The following is a 25,085-nucleotide window of genomic DNA, read 5'->3' as shown; positions in this document are numbered from 1 at the left end:
TAAACACCCATTAGTCTATAAATCTGAGGCACAAGTGTCTCAGATTTAGTCTACAATCAATTAATTAGTTTTCAGTCAAGGAAGCTGTTGTATCCTCTGTAAATGTCATTACTGGCTTCCAAGGAGAAGTCCGTGGTGAAGGCTGGTTAATAATTCAGATGGTAGAAACTGTTCCTTTGGGAAAGGCTGACGTGTCATTGTGCCGTTCTAGTTTGATCCTGCAGGAGTAATAACTTGTTTTCCATCTGAAATCAAAAGTGATACATGTCCTTAATTCAAACAAGACAAAATGTGTTTCATTGATGTTTAAATCAATGTAAGCAACAGATAAGACAATGTCCATTTAATTCTGTTTCAAAGGCAAATAGGAAGTCACAGTTTCAAAGTAAAGAAAAACTAACTGCAGACAGAAAGCAGGAAGGTGCAGTCTAACTAATCCACCACTGCCATCCTTGGATTTAAGTCCTTCTTGGATGCTGGGGTTTTATCTGAATTTAACTTTGGGTGATATAACCTTACTAAATGTCGGACATGAGAGGTATACTTTTGTTGAAAAGGCCTCCCACAGTAACCTGCTCCATTCCTGGAATCAAATCCTTTGAATAAGGCTGAGCTTTGATTCTGAAAGAAAAAAAGAATGAATGCCCAATAAAGATTTCTCAAGGGAAGATTTCAAACTACAAGGTAGCTGTGAAGGACCAAAAAGAGGATTTGGAAGGCAGGGAACGTGCAAAAATAAATCACACTATAAACAGGCCTGACCTGTCACAGATGCTGCATCATCTACAAACATTTATCAGCATTCCTCATATACCGCATGTTTTATTGTTCCATACAAGCACTGCTTTCAGGACGTTCATTTCATCAGTAAAAATAGAAATAAATGCATTCCTGGTAAAAAGGTAGCCCATGCGTCCTCGGACAGAGGCAACCAATGAGGTTCATCTCCTCGTCAGGTTTGGCAGGAGTCCCAGCACCGTCCATCGTCACAACCAGGTGAGCCCCTGCAGAAGGCAGGTGTTGTGAGTGCTTCGCGTCACGGTCCATCAAACTGCAGTGTCAAAGAAGTGACACTGGGACTTTTTTTATACATTCTAGCTGTTTATGATCGTTTTAATGTCAAAAATGTGGTCCACCTGGGCTGAGGACCATGTTCACGCCTAGATTCAGCCAACACAAGTGAAGCTTGTGACATCTTCACAGAGCTCGGTGGCCATCACAGCTTTCCTGTGGAGGGAAAAAACAGAGTTGAACTGAAAAGTAGAGGAGGATGCAAACATGAAAGAAATATTTGGGGACTGATGTTTACTAAAATCTCACCAAATGCACTTAAGCCAAAATGAAATTAAATGAAAACAAAATAGTTATTCAGTCTGATTATCAAGGTAAAATTAAACTAGTTTGCAATGAGGGAACTTGCATTTTTTTCTGGTCCATGCAAAAAGTGCAAATGCATTCAAACTAAATCTGAAGTACGAAAAAAAGTAGAAATAAGAGAAAGAAAAGTGACGTACAATCTGTATTAATGCAATGATCAACAATTTAGTGAAGTTTAGTGAAAACCCTAACCCCTAAGCCTAACCCATACCCTAACTCTGAAGTTATTCAAGAATAACATACTATGACTTTGAGGTGGTTTCCATCCCTAATCATATCCCTAACCTTAACCTGACCTTCCCAAGCAACTTCGACAGGGAAAAATTTTGACTTCATACTAGATCATTTTTTCCAACTTTTCACCCAGAAGTCAGGGCAAGTCAATATGGTCCAAAATGGCTTGAAACACACTCTCCCGCCCTCTAGTGGTCACTTGTCATATCTCGGGAACGGTATAACTTAGACACATATTTCATGAGGGACACAAGATCATCCACCACACCAAGAGTGTATCTTGTATGGTATCATGTATCTGCCTCAAACAGCCACGGAGTTACAGCCCAACAATGGAAACCCCATGTCCAGAAAACCCACTTCAGATGGCCTTAGAGACTCCAGCTTGGTACCATTGAATGTGGAAATAGGCTTGCAAGTCTCTATCTCATTCAGAAAAAATGTTATTCAAGAATAACCCACTTTGAGGTGGTTTCTATCCCTCATCCCAACCCCCTAAACGTAACCGTAAGCCTTTCCACACCTTATTCAGACTGTGGAAAACACTGTAGCATAAAGATCATTTGCAGAACAACTGGTTTACTGTAGCTTTGCATTCCAGATTATCTGCCACTGGCCCAAAAAATCTGGACTTTACACTCCTCTAACGCAAAGACAGAGCTGAAACCACTTGCCCCGAAGCCAACATGCAGAGCAGGTTAAAACTGGTATGATGCAAGTCAACCTGGGCAACTGCACAAAACCATTCATGAGATCAGGAGAAAACACACTCACATGCAAGAACTTAGACCTACCCAGGCCTTTTCCCATCTTTTTAGCAGTTGCTCATGCTCTGTGAGTGCACCTCTCCATTGGTTCAAATCCCTGGATGGAATGCTCTCCTCATCTGTCAAATAACATCATAATCTTTTATGGACATAAACCATTAAAAATATCCATCTCTGGACTACTTTAGAACCAATCCCAGGGCCTGGACCCGGCCCTTTACTCCATTACCACTCTACATGCATTACTGTAATCACAATGTTGCTCATATTTTGGAGACATAACAGGTTTTAATAGGCGAAAGCATAATGATCTGTACACCAGACATTGTTACAGCCACTCAACACTAAATACCTCCAATAGTGAGGTGGAGGTCCACCTCAGAAATGTCATTTCCTGTGCTGGCCTCAGCAACGCAGTGGTAACGGGCGTCTTTGATCAGCGGCCCCTCTCGGAGCCAGCTGCTCACTAGTACCTCTCTCTGACCCACTGGCAGGCGGTACTCCATTATGGGGGTGTCCAGAGTGTGTCCATTTATTAGCCAGTGAATGTGGACATCACTGGGACCTGAGGGACAGAATCGGACTTCATATTGACCCATGACGGTCAAGACACGGACACTCCACATAGACGTACTCTACATGAAATGGTAATACTTGCCTTTGACATGTCCGTTAGTGGTGTTCAATTTCATTGAACAGCTGTAGAGGTTTGAATGAATATAGCTTTAGCCCATACTGTACACGCCCATGCAAGAGTGTGAACTGTTCACATTGTATACATGTAAATAAAGGTTGAATGTGAAAGTGAAAGGTTGTGCATAATACCTGATCTCAGGTCTGATAATGATCGCATCTGAAACAGGCTGCAAGAAGCAGGACTTAATGAGCTGCATATTTACAATAAGTAATTTTCAGGTTGATCTACTAGTATTTTAAAAATATTTCTGATTATATTTTCAGTATATGTAAAAAGATCACAATCTTATAGCCACATTTAGTAGTTTAGTATTTTGTAGCACTTTTTGCAATTATCCCCAATGTTTAAAAAAGAAATGACTGAAGTCAAAGACTTAAGAAAAACAAGCCAGTGTTGAAAACATTTGACAAGATTTATTTAGCCTCCCTAGCAAGAGACACAGCCCCAAAATGTCTCCTAGATTTATGTACATCTTCAATTGTATTTTTCCATATATACAAATATATTTACACTTGTTTACAGGCACAAAAATTGAAAGTTTGAGATGTAAGACAACTAAGCCTACAATAGTTTGTTCTGAGGGGAGATTCTCACACCCTGGTTGAGAGAAATCCACCTCTAGATTTTACATGTTTAATGTCAGACTGCTGTTAAACAACAATATACATAAAATTTCACATGGAGGTGAGAACTGTGAGACGACCAGATCACAGAGGTGAATCCCAGCTTTGTCTTTTTAAACATTCACTCATGATACAGTTATCTTGTGAGACACCTAAATTGGAGATGAACTCTTTTCTGTGAATCAGACACCTTAAAGAAAAGGGCAGGCTTGTTTTAAGCAAATCCAGAAACACACACACACACACACTTCCAGTTAGTTTATGTTTTGGGAAATGGTGGCATGCAAGAAGTAGAAACAAGAGAGAATAAGAAAAATAATAGCGTAGAGAAAAAGGGGAGTTAAAAAGTGAGAGAAGATTTCCAAACTCAGGACAGTTTGGTTTTGGGGTGTGAGCTGAGTCATTGTCAGAGGCACCACTCACCCAAGGCGAGGCAGAAGAGCAGGAAGGCCTCCTGGGCATGAACCCCCCAGGCCTGATCCTTCAGCAAGGGAGGCAGAAGTCTCACCTCTGCCTCCCGAGCCTCCACGCTGTGGGGCTTGGCAGAGGAGGAAGAGGAGGAGGTGGAAGTAGAGGAGGAAGAAGAGGAGGAGGAGGAAGGGAGGGCAGAGGGAGTGCTACTTCCAGAGGAGGACAGGGAAGATGAAGTGTCGACAGGAGAGGAGGCTGTGAGGGAGGGAGTGATGCAAAAAGAGAGTATTGAGGAAACTAGGAAATCTAAACAAGGGAGGACATGCAAAACAGATTACAGGGAGACTAATGAATGAAGGCTAGGATCTAAAAAACAAATCTGTTGCAATAAATAAAATAAAAGCAAAAGGGTAAAATCACAACTACTTGCACAGGGAACAAAATGATATTACCACAGATGAGACTCATCTTAAATAATAATTCTCTGAAAATGCTCTAAAACTGAAGGTTTAATTAAAAATAATTATAAAAAATATCTTCAGATTGTTTCCAGGGCTGGTTCAGAAAAAGAACAACTGATGATTGATATCACCAAGCATCATGTCACACTACATATTTATGTTATTAACAAACCACATAAGGGAAGATGACTAGTAGAGGTTAATACACAGGAGCATCAGCTGTATCCATGAAGGGATGTCTACTTCACACAGAGGAAAAAAAATACAGAGACTCAACATTGTCACGCAGAATGACTCTACACAAGACAGTGGCTTGATTTATTTCTTTTTTTCTCTTTTTCTGACCTTCAAACTCTTCATGACCACCTTACCGGGTGAGATTAAGGCCCACATACCAGGTGCTGCAGATGGCAACACTGTACAACAAAGCAAGGCTGCAACATACTGAGCAAATCTTCCCTGAGAAAACACTATAATGCTGAAGCATGTGCCCAAGTCCAATAGCCTACACACTGCTTTGAAAAAAAAAAGAAAAAAAAGATGCAAAAGCTTTTAAGAGATTACTTTTCACCCAGGCTATACAAAAACACGATTCCAATTTGGAAAACATCACAGTAACTTACCAATTTGGTAAACAATGTTTCCAATTTGGAATTTAAGAAATAGCTTTACTTGCTGGACTAAACTGAGAGGGTGCAGCTTCCATGAAGGCAGTTTTGTTTGATCATCAAAAGCCCTAAATCAGACAGCAGGAGTTAGATCTCTACAGGCAAGTGGGGCGCCTGACTTAAGCCTTGTAATGATTAAACTTCACTTGATGCTGTACACTGAACATACTTCCACATAGAGGACGCCACTTTAGACGTGCGAGTCGTGGGAAGATGCAGCAAGAGCGTGACCCCCTATAAATCGTCTCTGTGCTAAGAGAAACGAAAGCAGAGCAGAGGCTTCTGGCTAGCAGTAAGGTTCATCTGCATCTGCAAACTGGATGGGCTGAGATTCACAGTCCACATCAAAGGGTTTCTCCTGCGATGGACTGTCCTCTCCAAAACTATGAGAGGGGATCCGACCGTTGCCACACTCTGGCTCAGTCTCGTAGCCGGTGTCACGGAGCGCCCGGAGGTTTTGGGTGGTTTGGCTGCCGTTCTGTGTTGGTTGCTCCGTCAGGTTAATTTTGTCAGCCGCGGTCGCTTCCATCAGACCTGCTTCACAGGCCCGATACTCGGGCTGATGGGCACTCTTTTGACTCCCCAACAGAGCCGCTCGCATACGCAGGCAGGGAGCTGGAAGATACTGCATGTAGCAGTTGTAGGCCAATGCAGCCAGGAAGAGGAGGAAAAACAGGAGGAAGAGGAAGAGGAGGGCGATGCTGTTGTTGTGCTGCAAATACTCAGCTGATGGGTCCCGGTTGTCTGGGCGGGGAGCGTTGGAGCTTGGTGGAAGATGATGCTTTGGCTGGATCTTGATTGTGCTGCTAGGGGGCGGGGTTAGTGATGAGTCAGTTTGGGGTGGAGAGGTGAAGGTGACTGAAGCTGTGAAGCTGGGAGGGGCAAGGGCTGAAGTTAGTGGGGCTCTGTCTGTCTTACCATTACCTTCAGCGGCATGTGTGCTAGATGTCTCCTGGCTGCCGAGGGTGGTGGTGACGTGGCCCCCCTGCTGCGGGGGTCTGGGCGGGAGATCCAGAGTAAGGATGTATCCGGCCAGGAGGCGGGTGAAGTTCTTTCCAGCAGCGGGGGCCCACTCCACGGACCAGCACTCGTAATGACCTTGATCCTCTGGAGCCACGCTGTAAATGAGGAGACCGTTTTCGCCAATGAGGTGGAAGCGAGAGGCCTCAGTGAGAACCGAGCCGTTGGATTTCCAATTCACCTGGGCTAGATTGGAGGGTACCAGGCACGGCAGCTCAACAGAGCTTCCCGGTTTCACCCTCACATGTCGGTAGTCCTTCAGAGACAGACGTGACACTACAAGGCAAAACAGTGAGAGAATAATGACTTATAGGTGGTTAAAGTCTTGTTTAGTAATAGGTTTTGGATATCCTGCTTAAAAATAAAGATGCTGATGAGAGTTTACTGCAAACATGTGATACTGTACATGTTTTACTCTCTCTGTCTATGTTATAAAGTTTCTATATCAGGCTGTATGTGAGTATGTTGCAGCTTACCTGATGGACACTTGTCTGCGTCACCATTCAGGCTCTGGATTAGATTCCTGAAAAAAAAAAAACAAACAAGAAACAAATATTATTTGTTCTTATTAAAGCAGGTCAAACTGGATGGAGTATCAGTAAAGATGTCTCTCAATGTTGGTTTTCGCTTTCGTTAACCACTATGATAATGCATGAGTGGAGTTCTGGTATGTAGAACGAAGATCGTAAATCTAGCTTGATGGTGAGTTACCTGGGCTGTTGTCTGGGAGCATCAAAGATACTGACACAGGCGGCAGTATGACGGTTCCAGGCACAGTAGGGGTCTCGTGCCAGGACGCAGTCATCGCAGGACGAATACCTCCCACAGAACGCTGTGGGGGACTGGACAACGCCCGAGTCTGAACCAGCATACAGGGACCGTGTCTGTGGAAGCAGGAGGTTGTTCACATAAATATGCCAAAGAAAGGGAGAACAAACTTTCAAATAAAAACTATTAAAAAACACAATTCATTAAGAACTTCACAATGCTTAAACACACACACGATAAGTCTAGAAATCACTTTAAAAAGTAAATCATCAAAAAGGTCCAGACGACCTCCAACACACGCTACAGTTAAACTAAACATGCAGTCTCATCTGATTTAGAGGAACTGTTGGTTTTGATCTTCTTGGTAACTTCCTATTGTGAGCCCATTGTGAGCAATCACATCTCACTTGCACACAAAAGTACACTGACCTCCGAGGACAGCAGTAAGTTCTTGATGGGCTCAGAGTTCTTCAGGAGCTGGATCTCCTCCACAATATGAACGTCTCCTTCAAACACCACCGACTTGTGCAGGACTCCCTTATCTAAAAATGAAGATGGTAAAATGTCAGTCAGTCATTCAGCCAGAGCAGAGACCATAGATGAGCCTTTTTAATTCAATGATCAAGACTCTGGATGAACTGAATGATCACACTCTATGATCAATACACAGAGCCAGTCAAGGCATACTTTAATTTGGGAATATCAGCTATACAGTACGAGGTCTTTACTTTGTTTATTTTAGCATATTATTCTCCATGTATTGTAATTGTCATTTGTGTTGGAAACAAACATTATCCAAACAAGGCAAACTAAACAACCCATAATGTGATATGGTCAGTGTTGTATATTTTAACATGTTGTCCACTTTGTTTTTTTTGAAAAATGAAATCAAAAAAAAAAAAAAAAATCAAAACAAATGTTGGAAATTTGTGATACAGGATAAAAGTTTCTTAATGCAGAGCTATTTAATTGTCAAGCATATTTTCCATGTGTAAACTGTACTGATTTTCTTTAAAATGAATGTCAGATTGGGACACTAAACACTGAACCAGCACATACATACTTAAAATGACTCCGATAGGTATCAGCGGCTAATATAAGGACTTCCCTTTTTCAACAGTTTCCATTTCAAATTTGTAGAAGTATTATCTGATGTGTTGTAACCTGTTCCAGTGAAGATTACGTCATAAATGTTCCCATCAAGCGCTTGCACCCTCTCTACAACGATCTGAGTGTAGTTGACGTCTTTGGTGATGAGGCGAGGCCCGTTGCCGATGGGCAGGACGGGATCCTCCAGCAGGGGGTGGTCCTTAACAAACTGAAGGGTCTTGTCTGGCAGGTGGAGAGAGCTGCTGATGTTCTGCTGTCGCATCAGGTTGTTAATACACTGGTGGAGGAGAAAGTTCACATTATATCTTCACATCCACTGTATGCACAGTAAAATGTAAGACGCGTTATTCTGTGGACTGAGACTGGTCCTGGACTAAACTCTGAAGAAGCTTTTAACTGTGAAGTTGTGTTCGAGGTACTTACTGCTCCAGGACGTGGAGAAGGAGTGATGCCATTGTACCGCACCCACTTAGTGTGGGACTGCTCCACTGTGGCCTTCTGCATGTACTTGCCCTTGGAGAAGACATCCTCCACAGCTGTCATGTTATAGGCACACACAGCTGACAAGCCCACATTACCCCTGGGGGACGAGGATGAGGATGATGATGATGATGAGGTGGGAGAGAAATGAGGGAGGGAAAAGAAGTGAATTTAAGGACCTGCGTTAAATTGCGATACCCCATTTTTTTCCTCCCCTTTCCTGGACCCAACTGATTCCCCGCTCAACATCTTCCAATCACTGACCACTGGGAGGTGAAGACGCCGTAGATGACTGTGTCCCTCCAGTCCGACTCCTTCAGAATGAAGACGTCATGAACTACGTTGAAGACAAAGTTGAGCTCAGGCATGGAGCACACCAGCTTGGCTTTTAGGAAGGACGTCCATTTCTTCTGCAGAGTGCGCTGCCCCCCGAGGTCCCCCTGTGGTGGGATATTGAAGACATTATGGTTGAAGAAAACAGATGAAAGGAGAAAGCATGTGTATGAGTGTATGCTTAGTTTGATAATACATACAACAGAAATTGATGTCTAATAATACAATAAAATGAACTGATGTGTCCTGTTCTGGTTTTTTGGAGGACATACAAATGGCATCACGGTTCATTTAAGGGCACTCATTGATTTCAGGGCTGATTTAAGGGCATAAGATATCCTTATCGTTTGGAATGTAATGTTGTTTGCTTTACCACTGTAACAGTAAGTGTTTTTAAACAATAAATAATGAAATTTGATGACTAACTAGCTAATTAATGCTATGATATTAACTCAGGTTAGGTACAAGAGAAAGGAAGGAGAAGACTCTACACAGAGCAAGACATGCGCACACACACACACAAACACAGACAATAGGACTAAAGATGGATGCTGCTGGTATGTACAGATGGTACATGACGTGTTGCTGACCTTACAGACGCGCGCCACCCTGGGGATGAGCAGCTTGCCAAAGAATTCATACTCCACTGACACCTCAGTGAAGAAGTAGTAGATTTTATCATCCTCGCCATATGCTTGGTTTCTCCCTTCTCTGATCACGTCGGCAAAAACAAAACTGGGCTCTGCAAGAGAGAGGAGGGGGAAGAGAGAAAGGTGTTAGATCATCTGTCCTAGCATTCCTTCCCTATAGAGCCTTTTACTGTTATTATGAAAGCCTTGCTGTATTCCTGTTCCTAAGGGTGGAACTACAAAAACACTCCACTTACAATTGCACAGAGTAGGACTGAACAATATGCAAAAAAAAAACCCCAAAACATTTCACTGGAGAAAATGACAAAACACAACATTTATAGTATATTGTGACATATTTTACAGGCATGTTTCATTTGGGCACGCCATCAAGTTACTCAAAGAATAAACACAAGTTGTTACCTGCCACCAGTGACATTTGTCATTTTAACCAGTGATGGTGACAGTCAGCACCAGCAAGAAAAGATAACCTGCCTCACCTGGAAGTTTTGTACATTGCAAATCAGGAACAGATTTGTTACCATCTGAGCATTTTGCCAATTTGCCAAATTTCACTTGCACATATGAGCAAAATGCTTGCACAGTTGGATGTTTTAAAGCAACACCAGCAGGCTGAGATGGACAAAACACAGTAGAGCAGAGTAAAGAAAAGACTGGATTTAGATTTACATCAGATGATGTGCGTCCATTAAAATACACCCAGATCGGCCCCAATACCGATATTTAGGAATGGATCAGAACATCTCTACTAGACACATTATCTTTTTCATGCTTTGGAAAATAATTTACAAAATCTTCTCCTCGCAGCCAAACAATCTTTAAATCAATTCAAGGTGTCACACAGTTTTTCCAACTCACCATTGAGCCACGATGTGGAGTACTCTGTCCTCAGCAGGGACTGGTATGGAGAGTATCTGGAAATAATCGGTTCACTGCCTAAGAAGTTATAAGCTGTTCCTGAGTACAGCTCTCCATCTGATAGAAAAGCAGACAATGAAGCAACAAAAAAAGCATTTTATTGTCCAGAGAGTCCATTTTGCATCCTCCCCAAAAAAAGGAGAGATTATTGAGGATTATTATGCATTTTACAGGAGGCTGACAACCAAGGGCTTTTTGTGAAATTAGATAAAAAACTGTCCTCTACTCACCAACCATGACCGTGGTGAAGCTTTGGGAGGGGTCAAAGGAGCATTTTCCCCTGCCATCTTCAGGTCGACCATGCAAAGAAAAGTCAGCGAGGTTCTGAGAGAGGAGATTAAATTTCAGTTAAAAAGGTTGCTGCGCTGATTGACGAGCCCAAACACGTTTATTTGTGCAGCGCGATGTTCCCAGTGAAGGGGGTGGGGGGGTGGGGGTTGAACATTAACTCACCAAGTAATCACACTGCGGTTGAAAAGCGTGTGTGCCACAGACATACAGCCGCTCGTCATCTACGACTTGGAGCACTCGGATGTAGTTTAGACAATCCCTCTGGAAAGCAACATTCAACACATTGAAGCACACATTTTACTGTAGACTGTTCCTTTCCAACACTAGAAACAGTTACTCTGACACCATATAGGTTAAGAAAGATAAAACACCATTAAAATATGAGTTGTTGAACTAACCTCTTTTGATTTTCCTTTAAGCGTGCACATCAGCATGGGGTTTTCTGCAACTGTCCACTGAACCTTAAAATGGTTTAACAAAAAAAAAAAAGAAAAAAAGAGTGAAGAACATTATTATCATATTTTTATTTCATTTTATTTTTTAATCTCCGTTTGTCACAAATCTTATTGGTATTTTGATACCTTGTTGTTTCTGACTGTCACATTCTTCTTGCTGAGCTCAAAGATGGCCTCCCTGGCTCCCACATACAGAGCATCCCTTTTGTCACTCAGCAACAACGTGGAGTAGTTGAAGATCCCGGGCTCTGAGAACTCCATCAGCTCTAAATCTGAGCACAAAAGGATTGGATCACATTACTTGAGCATCCGAAACGACCATAAACTAAATATGCTCATTTTTACCTATCAAAATCTGAACAACAGTGATGAGAATTTAATGCTGCTATAATCAATATTTTTTATATTTAGATCAAATGACTGATTTATGTGAAAGAAGTCGCCGGTAGCTATGAACACACAGATGATTACCACTCTTCTCTACAAAGTGCTTGAATGTCTTTCAGCTCATTGTTTTGGTTTTATGCGACTTTGTCAGGGTTTGGATTCACTTTCATCATCCTCGTCAGCGTCGTTTCCAGTTGCAGCAGGGTCAAGTTGTACCTCTATCACCAAAACACAACTGTGATCACTGTGGAGGCTGAACCCTCAAACACAGACGTTTGAGACACATTGGCATTATGTAAGTGTGTCTCTTCCTGTACTGTGTGTTGTGATGGTGCAGAGTTTGTGTTTGGATGGCTTTGGTTGTGCCAGGTGCAAGTGGGTTCGGGTTGCAGGTGCCTGGACATGAGTGCCACAATGATGAAAGCAAATACACTGACTGACTGACTGACTGACTGACTGACTGACTGACTGACTGGCTGACTGGCTGACTGGCTGACTGACTGCAACAATGACTGTTCCACAGTGAGGGGTTGTTAAAGGGTGAGCTGCACTGGTTCTCACAGAGTTAGCTAGCTGGAGCTATTTATGTGAACTGCATTATACAAGCACAACTTCTGCGAGAGTAAATCATCTAATTCAAGAACTTGTGGTGAGACTGAGGGCCGTCTGTTGAGATGAATTAAGGAAACAGGTTTGACCACATCATGTGTTGCAACCTTCAGTCAAAAGACAGCTTTGATATATGATTAGGATCCATCTATGAAGAAAGTTCAGTTCCCTCTGCATTGACCGTAGAGGAAGTGAACTTTACATTGGATGTTGCAAACAAAACATACACTGACTACTTCACTGACTGACACGTGTAAAAATCATGTGATAGGGGAATTAAAAAGATTAACACCAATTAAAAGTCATCAGAGTCGAGACTGATGTCTTCAAATTGCTTACTTAGTTACAAATGCTACCCCCCACCCCTACCTCTAACACCAAAGGGTGACAGATGCAAAAAAATGCACCAGCACTTAAAGTGTCCACTGATTGCTGTTTATTAAGGACACCCGCTGCATTAGCATTAAACTACTCTTATCAAAGTTTTTAATGCTGCTCTCTTTTCATGTTTTAATGTCACATGTATAATGTGTTTTGTGTATAATGTGTCTTTTGTGGTTTTTAAAATGTGACCCTGATCTGTGGAGTACAGTATTTCGCTTCCATGTATGCTGAAATGCGTATTATGGTAGTGACAAATAAATCTGATTCTGAAATGTTATTGTAGTAGTATGGGCTGATTTCTACCAATATCAGAAAATATTATACAACCATTACTCAGACATATTACATTTATACAATGTTATAAAGTACAATACACCTTACCTTGGTGTCTCCAGGAAGTTCGGGGCACAGCATGAGGTCCATGTGTGGAGACCTCCAGGAGCAGCCCCAGAAACACTCCCAGCACGCCAAATCCCATATTAGACTCTGATAACTTCGGAACTGTGAAGTTTCCTCTGCAAAAACAGACACACAGACGGACAAAAGTAAAGTGACACAGTAAAACCTGACGCACCGAAAAAGCATGAATGAGCTCCTCACAGCCTGATCTTATCATGCAGCACAGCCGCTAAAAGGGGGCAGGCATCAAATCCACTTCCCTCAGACTGAAAGCTGGCAGGACTGATTCATCCTCTTTTGTATCGCTCAGAAGGTTAGTGCAGCACGTCACATGCATGAGAGATGATCGTTTGGACAGAAACTGCACAACAAAAAACACTTCTCTTAAAATAAAAATACATATCATATTTATGTTTTCACATGGGAAATACAGATATTTCTCCTATGAAAAAAAAAACAACATTCTGGACCACTTCAGTAATGACACTAGAGCTGCAATCATGAATTGATCAATTCCAGCTTCTCAAATGTCGGGATATTCTGTTTCTGTTTGACAGATATGACGATCTAATATCTTTGTATTGTTCTGAACTGTTGGTCAGACAAAACAAGCAAATTGAAGATGTCACTTGGCTCTGAGAAACAGTAATTAGCATTCTCACTGTCTGACATTTTATAGACTAAATAATCCCTTAGTCAATAAAATAATATGCAGGTTATTCAATAATGAAAATTAGTTAGTTGCAGGCCTATATGAAATACAGTATTTCACATGTGAAGTATCCAAAAGCCTTTGGTGCTATATCATGCAAGTTTTTAATTAGACAAGAAATGTCTGTTTCATGTGTGTGAAACTTTTCATTTCACATTTTTTAAATTCATGTGCTATTTGTGTTGGTTTTTAAGGGAATAATGGACTCAATAGTCAGCTGTTCTCTAAAAGAAGGTCATATATACATCAGGAACTAAAAGCTTCCTTTGTCGTTTCTCCTTCATGGTAATTAATCAGCAGTTCTTTTTAAACACACTGCAAAACAAAGGAAGTAAACTCTCACCAATGGTGAGAAACAACAGAGCCAATGCAATTTTCACACTTTCACCTAAAGGCCATCTTGTAACTGACTCTTTCAGAAATGTGGGGCTGAACAACAAGGCAGGAAAACAGATGTGGAGTTCCACTCTTGCCCCAGAGAGGGGGCAGTGAAGGATGCAGCACATGATGAGGTCTAACTTGCATGACTTAGAGCAGCGGATAACCACTCACTCTAGTTTGTATCAACCCCCCCCCCCCAAAAAAAAACACACACACACACAGCTGTCGTGAAACTCTGACATGTGTGTTATGACCACTGCATGACACCTCAGTTTACTGTGTTATGTAACAATTTAACACCTGAGGCTTAGGAAAATCCCCCTTTTATTAAAAACTTGTTATTCTGCATAGCACCATTGTTAAGAAACAGCGAATGGCGTATCCGTTTGCCTCGGCTGATGATGATGACAATGACGCTGATGCTGACGGTGACGATCAGGATGATGACAGCATATCTGGTATCTATAAGCCCTTATCAGGTGCAGGTGTTGTTTTCCATTTGCCAATTTGTAGAGCACTGTGATCCGCCTGCCTTTTAACAGTTCTCTCCCGGTGCATTCACCTCAGTGTGTGCCTGATAAGGACTCCATTAGGGTGTCCTGTGTCATCTGTGTGAGCATTCAACTTATCCAGACCCACCTATGGAGGCTTATGTTGTCATATTCGATAAAACCTTAAGAAGTCATGTTTAAAGCCAGGCATTTTTCTTTAGCACTTAGCTTTAAAGTGCACGTCACTGCACATTCATTACACTGGTAAAATCAAACTAATTACTCCCAAATGCCGAGAAGGGAGAAAATAAATGCTAGTCTTGGTTACTAATGGCCTCAAAACAATAATGATATGTTATAAAATAGAAACCAATATCAAATTCATAACATAAAAATTTAGGACAAGTATATGGTTTTATCTTGAAATGCTACTTTTGGGAGGAATGCGCCTCAAATATAGATTCACTTACTAACACTAATGGCATTTTGGTGCTTTCAGTCATTTTGTTAGGACCCATTTTTATCTAAAATGGTTAATATTTTAACGGTCGAAACAAACCATGTTTAAAGTCAGCAGTTTTAGGTCAACAGGAAAGCTGGGGGGGAAAGCACAAGCTTTAAGGCTTAAGTAAAATATTAAAATAAATCTCTAAATCTGTTCTCAATCCTGCTTGTAATACATGCCATGTTTGCTAAATTTACGGCAATGAAGGGCACATGTAAAATAATCTTGAGGTCAATTTCCATGATTGTCAACTAAATTCATTCTGACATAAACAGAGGACTGATTACCTTCTTTACTCTGTAAATATTATTAACAATGAAATGGCATTAAGTCAGAAAGTGATTAACTGACATAATTCAATTGTAAGGCTCATGGACTTCCTTTCTCTTGATCCAATCATGTGAAAGGAACAGCGTGGTACACCAGCCGGGTACCCTGCCTTTACTCATGTGTCACACCAATGAACATGGCTTGTACAACATTAGTTTGTGACTGTAGATTGCTGGTGGAAACATTTGCTGCCCGCAGGCCAATGAAATAGTAACAAGCAGATGGGAGGTGGGTTTGACTGGTCAGGTGACTTGCTTCACTTTGCTGGGAGAGTAAAGTGAGCTGGCACCAAACAGGTTATTCTGGTTTTCATAAGAAGCTGGAAGTACCCGCAGCACACCTCCGCAAAATGGGTGGGCCGGACACACAAAGAAGGGGATAAAAGGTTATCGGATGTCTTGTAAGATGAGGATCGAGATAAAACTTTTCACTCACAGAAACCAAAACGCTTTCTCGTCATGTCCGAATAACGTGGAGTTAATTAGCATCCAAGCTACTGAAAATAAATCTGTTACAATCAAGTAGCTGAAGGGAAAAACCTAGTGAATAAAAATGACCTACACGATACCGTCTGCACAAGGGAAAGTGTTTTAGCTGTTTTAGTCATTTGTCCTCATTTTAACCAACCTTAAAGAACAAATGATAAGGTCACAGAACAGATAAATCATTGTCAGCCACTTTTTAATGACCTAGTAGCACCATTGTGGCTTATTCCACTCAAATATAGGTTAGCAATCAATTACCCGGCTGAGGGGGAGATGTCTCGTGTGGCACAGCATGTATAGATAATGAATGAGGACCCCCACAGCTAGAGAAAAAGGGGGAGAACGATAATTGATTATTGATTTGGTTGTAAATGAGAACAAATAGCCCCAGTAGCATGACCCTCCTTATACTGGGATTGTTGTCTTTTTTTTTTTTTTGTTGTTGTTTTGTTTTTTGTTGAGGGGGGGTAGGGTGGGTGACGGTTTCCACGAACTGAATCAGGCAAAGATGGAATTCCATCCCGGCTTCAGCCCTAACCATGGACTCCACTCTGCTACAGAGGGGGTCAAATACACAAGGACCTATTGTTTACTGAAGATGAGGGGAGCCTCCACTCCACTCCACTCCTCCCCCCATCACATCATCACTGCAGAGTAGTCTACAATGAACAGAGAGGGAGGGAGAGAGAGAGAGAGAGAGAGAGAGGACAGAGAGCGAAGGAGAGAGGAGAGAGCATCACTTCTCCCTCTCATCCAGTTCTTTTACAGTCTTGCCAATGGAAATGCCAGGACAGCTTAGCCGTGAGGAAAGCCCTGAGCCAAACCAGTGTTTTCAAAGATCACACAAGCCCAAGAGATCTGGATCTGGAAGCATCCTGTAAAGATGATCCATAAACTGTCTAATAACGATGGTAGCATAAATTGTGATTGTTAAATACAAGCAGAGAGAAAGAAAGGGGGCTGACGTCCACACAGCGTGAATGGATGAGATAACAATACTGAATCCATGATGAAAACTGCCTGGGCAGACAAAATTTCTCTCTGTTTTTTGTCCTTTGAAAAAAAAAAAAAAAAATCCTCTGGTGGCACACTGTATAAATAAAAGCTTTAAATGAGGCTCATCCCTCTATCTGTGCACTCCTGATGCCCTCTATCAATCTCACCACTCTGAACCCCATTTAGGGCAAAGCTTAAAAAAAAAAAAAGCTTCAAACCCCTTTGAGAGTCAGTGTTACAGTAGCAGAAAGAGCTTACTGGCAGCTACCCTATGCTGCTGAGAGATTTAGAGGAGTGGCCATACTGGGCCTGGGATATTTAAGACGGTTACCATGCTGGCAGGTCTCTTTGAGCCCTTTGTGTTCCCCTCTCAGCTCCTTTGGCTGGGCAGGGAGGTTGACACCTGCTTGGGGCCTTGGGGTTCCCAGCACTGCGCTGTTAACTGGGCACAGATATTGGCTGGCGGCCCACTGAGGACAGAGGACAGAGAAGGGGGAAACTGGAGCTCTGCCTATCTGTGCACTAGAACTCTGGATGTGTAAGGAGCGCTTTCTGCAAAGTGCCTTTAAGTCTTTGTGCAACACAAATAAGTCATCAGGGATTTGCCAACCATTTCACTCTGAATGAACCGATCATCATAATAAATCACTGAATGATAAGATTTAACCTCTGGGTCGGGGAGTTGCAGCTATATACCTGATGATTATTGTGTTTCCCTTTAGCCCACACTGTTAGCTAATCAAGCATGACCACAATGACGGCTTATTTACTGAGACAACCTGCAACAACTACACTCTTCCAATTAAGCCTTCCCTAATAATTTCTGTAAATTATATGGTCAGTTTTAATGGAAAATAGGCAGATCAGAGCTCTTGTAAAACACAAAATAATAAGAGGCCAACAGGTGTACAATACATCTGTAGGACCATAATCAAAACCCTACAGAGAAAACATCCAACGCTAAATTTAGAGGCTACAGACCCAAAATGAGAGTTTCATTCCCCAATGAAACGCTAGGATGACTTGTCACACAGGAACAACTTCACCACTCGTCACTTCTTTTCCGATGCAGAAGAGTTCAGACAAGGAGCGTCGCATCCTGTGAGCTGAGAGCCCAGCGAGGATACAGCGAGTGTGGTGGAGGTTGATGTGAGGGACTTGGACATTCACTGCCTGCCAACATCTCCAAACCCACACTTCTTTTTTCCCCTCACTGGCTCTCTTTTCCATGTACTCACTCATCATCAGCATCAGTGCACAGAGATGCTCTTCTTCCTTTTTTCTGCAGGACGCCAAGAGCCAAGCTTTTTCCACTTCGTCTCTCGCTATAGAATACCGACGGGCCTAACCACGCACAAACAAACAGTGTAATGGGAAATGTGCTTTAAGTAGTTCATTTTGTGGAAAGAATGTCTCTTTTGGCAGTTCAATATGATATTTCCACCCTGTGCTGCACAAAAACTTTGCTCTAAGCTGTTCATCTTCTGAGTGAAGCTAACCTCTGCTGTTGTCAAGTCACCATTCACTCCTCCAGTGAAGCTCTAACTGTTCTTTTGTGTAACTACTTGAAGGGTGCTGATATGTCCCCAAGAGTAACAGCCTGTGCCAAGCACTGTACGATATACACCATGTTTTCTTAGTTGTATGGCTGCTGACTTAATCACCAGGACCATCTGGACAGTACCCACCCAGCTGTTGGGAGGGTGACAACATGGCACCAGCATATCCATGATAATAAGGCTGCTTTACTTATGCTGTTCTAGTAGACATGTCATAACTGAGTCAAGTGGCTGATTGAAAGCAAAAGAAACTGACTCGAGCTTCAGACAACCTGAAACAGTTATATGGGGATTCAAACATAGTTTACAGACTCGTAGGTGTGGCTCCAAAGTGTAAAAAGGTTCTACTGCAGGCCTTATATTCACTTTTTATGCCAAAAATAGCAAAAAAAAAAAAAAAAAAAAAAGACAAAAAAAAACAAATAAAACAAAAAAACAAACATGCAGTTCTACCATGTTTGTGCCTCTTTAACCTTGGTCCAGTATCTCATATACTAATTGTAAGGTTTTCGTTGTAAATTTAAAAAGTTGCCTTTCCAGGGAGACCAGGGTTATGATTGTAATCAAAAGCATTGACGAACAATAACCTTTTAGTTTTTTAAATTATTTTCAGGCTTGTGCCCAAAAATAGGGTTGGGACGTGTTTTGTAAGAGATGAAAAGATCAGTCGATTAATCAAATAACCAAAAATTATTGACGACTATTTTGATAACCGATTCATGCTTTAAGCCATTTTATAGCAAGAATAGCCAAAATCACTGATTCCAGCTTCTCAAATGTCACTATATTCTAGTTTTCTTGAGTCTTCTGTGATGATAAATTGAACATCTTTGAGTATCATACTTATAAAACAAAAACAAGACATCTTAAAATGTCACTATTGGCATAGGGAATCTATCACGGTCTTTTTAGTTGCCATATTCCCACAACCTATTAACAAAGCAATTAATCAATACATTGAGAAAATAGTCTGTGTTAATTAGATAGAAAAGGCCTCAAATATCCCCCACAACAAATTTAAGTATAATGCATATTTACATCCATGAAAATTAGGCCAATGATTAGACTATGCTTTGTCATCAAGCACACACACAGAATACACATCAATAGGTTCGTTTCGCATTAGGAAAAAGGAGCGCTTCAGCGTTATCAGGACCCAAAGTACTTCAGAGCTCGCTCTTACATTCTCCAGGGGTATTATGGGTTATTTGGAGCCAGGCCTGTGTGAGAAAGTGAGTGAGCGAGAGAGTCTTCACTTGAAACAAAATACTGAGACCACAGAAAATGACACACTGATGGGGACAGATGTCTACTCCAATGTCATTTACAGATTAATGGAGTTTGGCTATAGATGTGGCAGAGACTCTAGCACGCTCACATGTGTGCATGATAATGCCAACTGTGGGCATCAAATCCCTCTTATAAGGCCAGAGAGGAACCAAGGGCCCATCTTAAAATACTGCCAGCTGCATCAGAGTTTTGGGTTGTGTTTCCCCACAGGCTGATGAACCATTTTTGACATTTCGAGTATAGACAGCCAAGGCTTTATGGTCTCAGTATTGGCTAAGCTACTGGCATTACAACTCCAGCTGACTATTACACTTCCATCTGATCTGATGATCAAGGCTATAGTCTGTCTCTAGTTTTTGTGAGACTCACAGGCAGCAATTCAGAGTAGTCAGAGTACTCCACCGATTTATGGTGCAGTCGGAAAAAATGATGCAGCACTAGAGCCAGAGATATCGTCTTTTTTATTCCATGCACTCTTTTTCCTTGTGCCTACATTATCCACGATGAACCTCAACCATAAAAAGTTTGGTCTGAGATAAGGGTGCATTATGCTAATAGCACCTAATGTAGCCTCGTGCCTCAAGCAGAGATGAGGAGCGGGATAGAGAGGGCGGGCAAGCTTACTTTTTTCTACTCTCTAACTCTTTATAAAACACTTCAAAGTTGTGGTCCTCAGCCCAAACCAACACTGACTCAGCTGATATCACTTGAGGCTATATTCCTCCAGAGCCAGAAAAACTTTATGCAAAGTTTTTCACATATGCAGTAGTGCTCCCCAAGACCAGCAAACACACTTTGATGTGTAAAATCGGTTAGTTCCCCTTACTTTCGAGATCTGTCTGATTTGCTGAACTTCCTGAATAGTCTGGATAAAATAACACACTACAGTTGAATCTGCAGCTCTAGTCCAAACCATCTGGAATTCACTGGAGATAGATCATCAGCCTTCAGTTGTGAAGTGCAAAGCCACCGTTTCAAAGCCACATCATGTTAACAAAGTCATATGAAACCCAGAGAACAGCTGGATGACCTCCGCCGCACAGCTGACTATTGGTCATATGGAGAAAATCATCTAAAAACTGCAACAGATGATGCAGCAGTCATCATACATTATCCACGGTGAGCTCACTGGATGACAGATGGGAGGAAGAGTTCAACTTTTAAAAAAAGGCCAGATCGAGGATTAGCATCACGATCTGCTACATTCACATGCACATTTAAGGCTGAATGATGACATGGTTCACATGGTGCAAATTTCTGATGAACAAGAGGCTGGAGGCAGAAACTACAGCATTTCAGGTTATATTGAGAAGTAGGTAGAATTAAAACGTAGGTAAACCACCAATGACAAGCCAAATGTCTAAATTGAGGAAAAGAGCTTGTGTGAAGGCAACACTATACAGGGGATGTAAAATGGAAACCCTCCTATATAATTACTAGTTGTAGGGCCCCTGCTGAGCTAGCATGTCGACCTAAAGTGGCCACAGCAAAGGCAAATGAGGGGTCAGGTCCAGTAAAGGGTATATTTAGTCTGTCGATGGCAAGCTTTTTAAAAACAACACGCCCTTTCGCTGAGTCACATGGTACTGGAAGATTTGAAAAACTTGCCTATAAACATACAAGCAAGTGAAGTAAGCTAACTAGAGGAACACGGGCTGCTGTGTGGTGTTCCCCATCCAAGTGCCGAGTGTGTCTCTGTAGTCTAACATGAAAAACATAATCACCATGCACTGTTCCTTTAATTAAAAGGAAGAAAAAAAAGTCGAGGAGTTTTTACTATTGACATCTGCAATGGCAAAAAACAATAAAAAAGGGCTTCATTTTTAAAAAAGGTATTTTCTGGTGGGAGAACTAAACTTACTAAACTTCCAAATCTGAGCTGCTGTGAGGATGATGCACCAGTGATAATGGTCTTCAAATATGGCAGAAAAATCCTGTGAACCATTGAAATTCTGTCCTTTATCATGGGGTGAATACTGGTAATCTTAATAGCCTGAGGTCACAAGGAAGCCACCAGTCACAGTGAAGTCATAAAGCTTTCACTTGATGTAGTTTCCTTGAGGCTGCTGTGATGCCAGCCAGGCCTTGGGGCGTATAATGTGGGACTATTTTGGGAAGCTGCGAAAGCCCAGTTGAAGGTCTTGTGGTCCCCAGCTGAAGGCCTTGCGGTCCTGAGTTGGTGAATGGTTGTCGCATTGGTGGTAGTTGTTTAAACAGCAATAGCCAAGGGCAGGTGACTTCAGCTCCCAGAGTGGAATAAATCTCTAGGTCAACTGAAATGGAATAAAAAATATCTATGTGATCCCCCTCGTTTTGACTTATTTTACAGATTCAAGATTTCAAGCAGCGGTCAAAGAATAAAGAAACAAAACAAACCATCTTTCCCACCAGTCAGGGGACATTTGAAGGGGCTGTAAACATCACTAAAACCCTGCTATATTTTCTCCTCTCCTTTCTGCCTTTAAGGAGGACTCCTTTCTCCTGTGCTTTTCTCCCAGCGCAGTCTTCAGCAGGCACTGATTTCATGGTGGTAATTTTGGCCGACAGAGACAAAAACCTCCTTTGGAGAGTTGTGTGAAAGCTCACCCCATCACCCACAGGCTGCCACAACACTAACAGTGTGTCCTCCTGAACTTGGCATACCAGGAGATAAAACACTGATTTCACCGTTCCCTTCTCAGCACACACAGGGAAAAACAACACAAAGCCAAGCCTTAAAGTTTCAGCACACAGCACACAGATTTCTCGTGATCGGCCCGGCTGATTTTGGGCACCCTTCCATCCTCATGCTAATGAAAATAATTGAAGGCATTTAAAAAAAATTAGGTCACTCAAAATTGAAACACCTGAATAAGCAAAATATAGAAGAAAAAATATGAATCCATCTCAGAGTACTGGAAGAAAAAATGAATGGGCAGCACTTAAGAAAGTACTGATCCCTGGAAAACAGGTGTTTGCATCAATTGACCCTTTGCTTAGCGCTGACTCCCACCCATAGTTAATGTTGCTGCATCTGTCACGTTCTCCATTCAAGCACGGCATATGTGCTATTTGGAATAACAGTGGTACATTTATCACTAGAATTGTATTCTTGAAACAATGGTTCCTCTGTTTCACGCAGATGTAAGCACAAGCAGGCTTCCTATTTCTGCAGATGACAGGTGATTGTGTTGGTCGACTGTTGCTACCTATTCCATTTAGGATTGCAACTATTATTTCCTTTATCAATGAATCTGCTGATTATTTTCTCAATTAAACAGTTAATTGTTTGGTTGATAAAAAGCCTGTTAGAATTTCTAACAGCCTGAGCTGATGTTTTCATATAGCTTGTTCTACTCAAGATATAGACTCAAACCTTTACATTTGGTTCTGGTTAATGATTATTAACCAGTTCAAAGTAGCGGCCAATTAGTTTTCTGTTGATCAACTAATTGATTAATCGACTAATCGCTTGTACAAGAAACATGTACAAGGGTTTTAAATATGGACTTTATGGCTACATACACAATCATACTAAAAGACTAAACCTGCAATTCTCAGGCACAAAGTCAATGTTGAAGACTCTGAAATAGCTGAAGGACACTGATGAGCCATGTAGAAGTAAATAAAGAATAAATAAATACTAAAATTAAAAAAAGAAAAAGAAAAAGCGTTCTTGTACTGTAGTGTAGTACAGTATTATAAATAAAAAGTACATGTCATTTTGTTCTAAAATAATGAGACTTACCACTTGGATAGCAACATGGAGGTTAGATTTCTGCTTAGTTTTATGCTTTATGCAAAGTCGTTTATGAAGGGGACTAACCAGTAAGTTTGGGAAGCGTAATTCTATCTGGGGTGATGAGTTATGGCCCGTGATGCTAACTTGGATATAGGAGCATCAGCACAGTGAATATGTTGGTCCTGTACAGAGGTTTCTGTAACATAAACTGTAATCCCACATAATGACAGTTAGCTAATGATGTGCTCCTTGGCTTTTGAAGTGACATTACTACTGTAGGTAGGAAGCTCATTAAGCCAGACATTCTAAAGTTTGAAGCTTATATTAAAGCAGACAAACACACCGCTTAATCCATTTCTTACACTCTTGCTCTATTGTTAAGGGTTTAGAAAGGGGATAAAAAGCATTGCTTTTACTAGAGTGATATTTGGAGAAATTCAAAGCTTGACAGAGCTGCTGTGCCTAGTTACGGTTGCTGAGCTAGGACTGGACAATCACTGTTCAAGGGAGGGGTTTAGCAAACAGTCAACTGCAGAGCAAAGCTACAGAACAAAGTTGGCTGTCAAAGAGGCCATTGGAAGCAGGCAGCTGCATGTGCACAAACACAATGTCACTAAAAAAAATCATTTCAAAATAACTAAGGCAACGCAGATATAAAACAAGCAAATCACAACTTAAAGAAGAAAGGAGGCAAATAACAAAATGATGATTGGTAAAGAGGAAGGTATCGCTGCGAAAAAACTCCAAAAGCACCAAAGCCAAGCGGAATCAAATCAAACTTGGGTTGCCCAGGTGTGGTCATGCAAGGGGTAATAAAAAAAAAAAAGCAGTAAAGCCCCGGGGTTGTTACAGGGAGTGTTGGAGAAGCATGCGGCATTCGTGCTGAAGCATGCAGACCTGAGAGCAGCTCAGTGTCGGTCCGCACAGAAAAAAAAAGGGGGGGAGGGAGAGGAGTAGAGTTTCTGACCTGTGGCTCCTTACAAGATGCGACGCTCTTCTTCCGGAGAGAATTATAAAATCCTCAAGCTAGGGAGGGGGGAGAAGACAGAAAGATCAGACAAGACAGTTATGTAGCATGTGTGTGTGCCTACAAGAGGGAGGAAGCAGTTTGTGTGTGTGTGTATTTGTGTGTGTGTATGCTGAGTATGTGTGGTTAGTTGTCTAGACCATGGTAAGACAGACATAATGATGAATCAATGCAAACACATACAGCACAATAGAACAATTTACAACACACATACACACATAAGTGACTTGCATGTCTACTGACCACTAAGCCGGTGATATGATGTGCGCTAACTTTTTATAGCCAAGGACAAATGAATGACAAACATTATCTTGTGTAAATGCCATCAGAGGAAGCTGTGGTTCTTTTCCTCTAGTTCTCTGTCGACTACTGATGACTCACTGTTCACTGTGGCATTTTCCAGCCTGTGAGCACAACTGTAAGGTTGTGGGTAGCCACGTCTGTGCATCGACCAAATATAAACAAGGTCAAAGCACTCTCCCTTCAACACTGTTGAATTATGTCTGCTCCGTTCGGTCTAATCCCATGAGAGGTCAGGCATGGTCA

The 25,085-nt window shown here is 41.7% G+C and overlaps 1 protein-coding gene across 2 annotated transcripts; it reads right to left on the bottom strand.

Moving 5' to 3' along the window:
* Positions 1-353: 353 nt before the first annotated feature.
* sema4d (semaphorin 4D) lies at positions 354-24,532 on the bottom strand. Of its 2 annotated transcripts, none has more exons than XM_022762871.1 (19): positions 24,480-24,532; positions 13,025-13,158; positions 11,390-11,535; positions 11,207-11,269; positions 10,971-11,069; positions 10,748-10,841; positions 10,458-10,574; positions 9,540-9,691; positions 8,881-9,056; positions 8,560-8,716; positions 8,191-8,413; positions 7,456-7,568; positions 6,970-7,142; positions 6,735-6,781; positions 6,157-6,534; positions 4,122-4,364; positions 2,731-2,943; positions 2,406-2,497; positions 354-1,227 (listed from the first exon to the last, which is right to left on the bottom strand). In XM_022762871.1, exons 2-19 carry the CDS (start codon positions 13,119-13,121, stop codon positions 1,198-1,200), a joined length of 2,613 nt encoding a protein of 870 aa, XP_022618592.1. In that variant the 5' UTR covers positions 13,122-13,158; positions 24,480-24,532; the 3' UTR covers positions 354-1,197. The 2 variants fall into 2 exon arrangements, with proteins under 2 accessions (XP_022618592.1, XP_022618594.1); XM_022762873.1 differs by having other exon boundaries at positions 6,163-6,534.
* Between the last annotated feature and the right edge of the window lie 553 nt (positions 24,533-25,085).

Source organism: Seriola dumerili, unplaced genomic scaffold, assembly GCF_002260705.1.
Source record: "Seriola dumerili isolate Sdu_G_001 unplaced genomic scaffold, Sdu_1.0 BDQW01000450.1, whole genome shotgun sequence".
NCBI classification, from domain to species: Eukaryota; Metazoa; Chordata; class Actinopteri; order Carangiformes; family Carangidae; genus Seriola; species Seriola dumerili.
This window is presented reverse-complemented; position numbering and strand designations above follow the sequence as displayed.

What these genes read in the sequence shown, in the direction of transcription:
- sema4d (XM_022762871.1), bottom strand. Translation starts at nt 13,121, where the DNA reads ATGGGATTTGGCGTGCTGGGAGTGTTTCTGGGGCTGCTCCTGGAGGTC. An exon ending in CGTAATCTTCACTGGAACAG is followed by an intron (nt 7,569 to 8,190) that starts GTTACAACACAT and finishes CTTCATTTTTAG; the next exon opens with ATAAGGGAGTCCTGCACAAG. An exon ending in ACTTACTGCTGTCCTCGGAG is followed by an intron (nt 7,143 to 7,455) that starts GTCAGTGTACTT and finishes CTGCTTCCACAG; the next exon opens with ACACGGTCCCTGTATGCTGG.